At 37.3% G+C, this 4,004-nt stretch overlaps 1 protein-coding gene across 1 annotated transcript; it reads left to right on the top strand.

Moving 5' to 3' along the window:
• Positions 1-2,830: 2,830 nt before the first annotated feature.
• On the top strand, positions 2,831-3,775 carry LOC114034099 (olfactory receptor 480-like). The gene has a single exon (XM_027849704.1). It carries the CDS (start codon positions 2,837-2,839, stop codon positions 3,773-3,775), a length of 939 nt encoding a protein of 312 aa, XP_027705505.1. The 5' UTR covers positions 2,831-2,836.
• Positions 3,776-4,004: the final 229 nt, after the last annotated feature.

The raw sequence follows: 4,004 nt of genomic DNA on the forward strand, positions 1-4,004 counted from the left end.
AAAAGGAATCTGGTGACATAACGAGGACAAAGTTTCATAGTTAGTGAGCATTGTCACAACCATAATCAACATGTGTTGATCCCAGAACAGTTTTTGAGAGCTTCCATGGCAGATCATACTAGTTTGGCTATGGTGGTATTCAATCTTTTTTTTTTTTTACTTTTTAAAAATCTTGGACAAATATAGATAAAGAAAAATTAATGAAGACCGCTGAGAATTGAGAACTTCTCACACAACTCATTGATGTGTTTGTAATTTCCTCATTCCCTCATTCCCAATGGATTTCAAAAGGCATTTTAATGATGGTGGCTACATTTGGTGCTAAGGTACTCAAGGGGTTATCTCCCAAATGTTATAAAACCCAACATAAATATGGTGCTGCTATGCAAAGGTAATAACTAAAGCCTAACATAATCATCTAGTTGCATCAATAGGTACTACTGCTGTTCTTGGTGTTAGTGTAAAAATTCTTAGATCTGATTATTGATTTGTAGCTCCTTTCAGGGAAACTTGTCTATTCCTCTTGACATGCCAAACATTATATTGATTTCAATTTTGTATAGGAGTGTAATGCATATCTCTCTCTCTCTCTCTCTCTCTCTCTCTCTCTCTCTCTCTCTCTCTCTCTCTCTCTCTTTCTCTCTCTCTCTCTCTCTGTTTCTCTCTCTCCCGTGAGTGAGATTCATTCCTGGTTTTGGTCTTGTTGTTTTTGGTCCCTTATAGGGCCATATGACGTTAAAGATTTAGAAGTGAGGTATATGCATTGAGCATTGATACATCATGTAAGTAAATAAAATTCTGATCTCTCATAGGTGATATTATATACCCTGAAATATCACTACAAACAGTAAGTACATGAACAAACATAGGTAAGGAAAACTTAAGTAGAAATCTTTGTGTATAAATAAGTACATTTGTTTTATTTATTACTTTTCCCTCACTTCTCAAAGTGAGACTTTGGGTAAGGAATTTCGCTGATATATTTGTTGGTTGATGTAATGGAAAGAGAATTGGACTTGAAGTAGGAGAACTGAGTTTGAGTCCCACATCTGAGTCTTACTGGCTCTGACTGTGAATGTGGTTAAGTGACTGCACCTCTGTGATCCTTAGTTCCCTCATCTGTAAAATTAGCAGAACAATATATTCTAAAAATTGTGGGAGGAAAATAAATTGTGAATTTTAAATTGTCTAATTAGTCATTAATATTTCTGTTATTTGATTGTTTTGAGTGTAATGCCAATATGAATGAGGCTTGACATTTTCAATAGTGCATTGTTACCTTCCATTCAACTAATATTTTGATTGCACACTATGCAGTCCTTTCTTATGTACTGAGGATAAAAAGAGTAAGATGCAAAACAGACTTAATGTTGGGGAGTTTACATTCTATGGGAGAGGAAGAGATGAAATATTTACAGAGATAAGTAAATACAAGAAAAACAATGGTGGGATAGAGTTTAGAAACCAGGCTTCCTGTAAGTGGCGACTCACTAGCTGAGACACAAAGGAAGCTTGAGATTCTAAGAAGCAGAGATGAGCTAGGGCATTTGGAGCATGGAGGATAACCTGAGCAGAGGGACAGAGATGGGCATAGGATTTTGGGTCTGGGGTACAGACAGTAGGCAAATTGGGCTGAAATACAGACATGCCTGGGAGTAAAGTGAAATAAATCTGAACAGCAAGGCTGGATTAACATGGCATAGGAGTGTAAATATAAAGCTGAGGAATTATTATTTTGTCCTCAAGTCAGTAAGGTATTTGTTTAAGGATTGATTAAGCAAGTGCTATGATCAGCCGCGTGCTTTGGGAAGATCATTTTTGTAGATTTTTAGAGGATAGTTTAGAGGACATAAAGACTGGACTTTTAATTAAGTGTCTTTTGCAATAGTCCAAGTGAGAGGCAATGCAAACCTGAATTAGGGAGGTGGCTGTGTGAGTGGATGTAAGAGTAGATGTGATATATATTGTAGATATAGAAGTTGTAAGATTTGACAACTGAATGTTTGGGTAAGGGAAGATAGAGAGAAGAGTAGAGATTAATACCAGGATTACAAACCACGGTACCTAGAAGAATGGTGAGGCCTTAAACAGAAATAAGAAATTATAGAGATATGTGATTTCAGGTTTGAGATTGAGGATAAGATGAGAAAGAGCAGAGGTTTCCATGGAAAATTTCCCACTTTTTTTCAGGCTCACAATATCTAACCTAATGATAGCCCTTTGCTGTAATACCAAGTTACATGAGCAAAATAACATAAGATGACTTAGTAGATTACCCATTCCTTCTGATTTTACAGCACAAGAGCAATCTTGGAAATCAGGACTTTCCCCATAGTCAACAAGCATGAAATGAATAACATCTTCAGTTCTGGACAGTGGTCCTTTGAGAGGTTAGGGATCACAAAGCAGGCTCTTTTTCTTTGGAAGGGCTTAACAATGGTGGTTACGCAACAAAACAGAATTTATACATTTGGATGTAGTTTCTACACATATTTAAGAAAGGATCCTTTAGTGGAAATCAAAGTTTTTTTTTTTACTTTTACAGGCTTTTTTATGCTTTCAAAATGGTCAAATTGGCGAATCATAGAGTCATGATGGTTATCAGGGAAAATTTTGGAGGAGACAAATTTATTCATCACTGCTTTGCTTATGGGCACCCTGCCATGGTGCCTAGGAGCAAAGTTTGGGAGTAAGATAGTAGGGTGGATATGTAGGAGGCAGTCAATTAATGTTTCCTGAATACATCAATAGATATAGCCAAATCTTAATCCTTATTCTAATCTTAATATTTTACTTTATTCTCCTTTTTTTCTAATAGGCAGTCTTTCCAAGACAGATGTCTGGCAATAACTGCACTGCTGTGACTGAATTCATTCTTTTGGGGTTAACAGATGACCAAACGCTTTGTGTCATCCTCTTTGTGATATTTCTGGGTGTCTATGCCATCACCTTAGTTGGTAACCTTTGCATAATAATATTGATTAGAAATAGCTCCCAGCTTCATACTTCAATGTACCTTTTCCTAAGCCACTTGGCTTTTGTGGATATTGTTTATTCTTCATCTGTCACACCTCTCAAGCTCATTACCTTTCTTGTGGACAAGACCTCAATACCTCTGGGTGGCTGTGTGGCCCAGTTTTGTTTTGTAGTTACCTTTGGGACAGCTGAGTGCTTCTTGCTAGCTGTAATGGCTTATGATCGATATGTGGCTATCTGTAGCCCCTTACTCTACTCCACCCATATGTGTACTACAGTCTGTACTCTGCTACTCATCACATCATATCTGGGTGACTGTGTAAATTCTTGGATCTCTACTGGTTGCTTGTTGAATCGGTCCTTCTGTGGACCCAATAAGATTAATCACTATTTCTGTGATTATTCACCACTTCTGAAACTTTCCAACTACCAAGATGATCTTGCTGAAATCCTTCCTGCTGCCTCTGCTGGGTCAGTAATTATAATCACAGTGCTAATTATCCTAATCTCTTATGTATACATCCTCCTCTCAGTCCTGAAGATAAGGTCCACTAAGGGGAGATCCAAAGCTTTCTCAACTTGCACCTCCCACCTCACAACAGTCACTCTGTTCTATGGAACCATTACATTCATTTATGTGTTGCCCAAATCTAGCTACTCAACAGATGAGAATAAAGTGGTGTCTGTTTTCTATACTCTAATGATCCCCATGTTGAACCCCATGATCTACAGTCTAAGGAACAATGAAGTAAAAGAGGTACTGAGGAAACTGATGAGCAGGGAACATCTTTTTTCATGAATTCAACTCACAACATGTACTGATCAAGTACATATTATGTCTCTAGCATTATGTTCAGTTTCAAGGATGCAAGCACAAAAATGAAACATTCCCTTCCTTTAAATATCCAATTGTCTATTGATATAATGGTTATGATTAAGTGATACCAATTAATGGGTTTTGGAAAGGCAAGTCACTTAACCCCATTTGCCTCAGTTTCTCATGTGTAAAATGAGCTGGAGAAGAAATG

This window comes from Vombatus ursinus, unplaced genomic scaffold, assembly GCF_900497805.2.
Source record: "Vombatus ursinus unplaced genomic scaffold, bare-nosed wombat genome assembly UNPS02007883.1, whole genome shotgun sequence".
Taxonomy (NCBI): domain Eukaryota; kingdom Metazoa; phylum Chordata; class Mammalia; order Diprotodontia; family Vombatidae; genus Vombatus; species Vombatus ursinus.

Bases quoted from the DNA above. Each gene is read 5' to 3' on its own strand.
- LOC114034099 (XM_027849704.1), top strand. From the start codon at position 2,837: ATGTCTGGCAATAACTGCACTGCTGTGACTGAATTCATTCTTTTGGGG.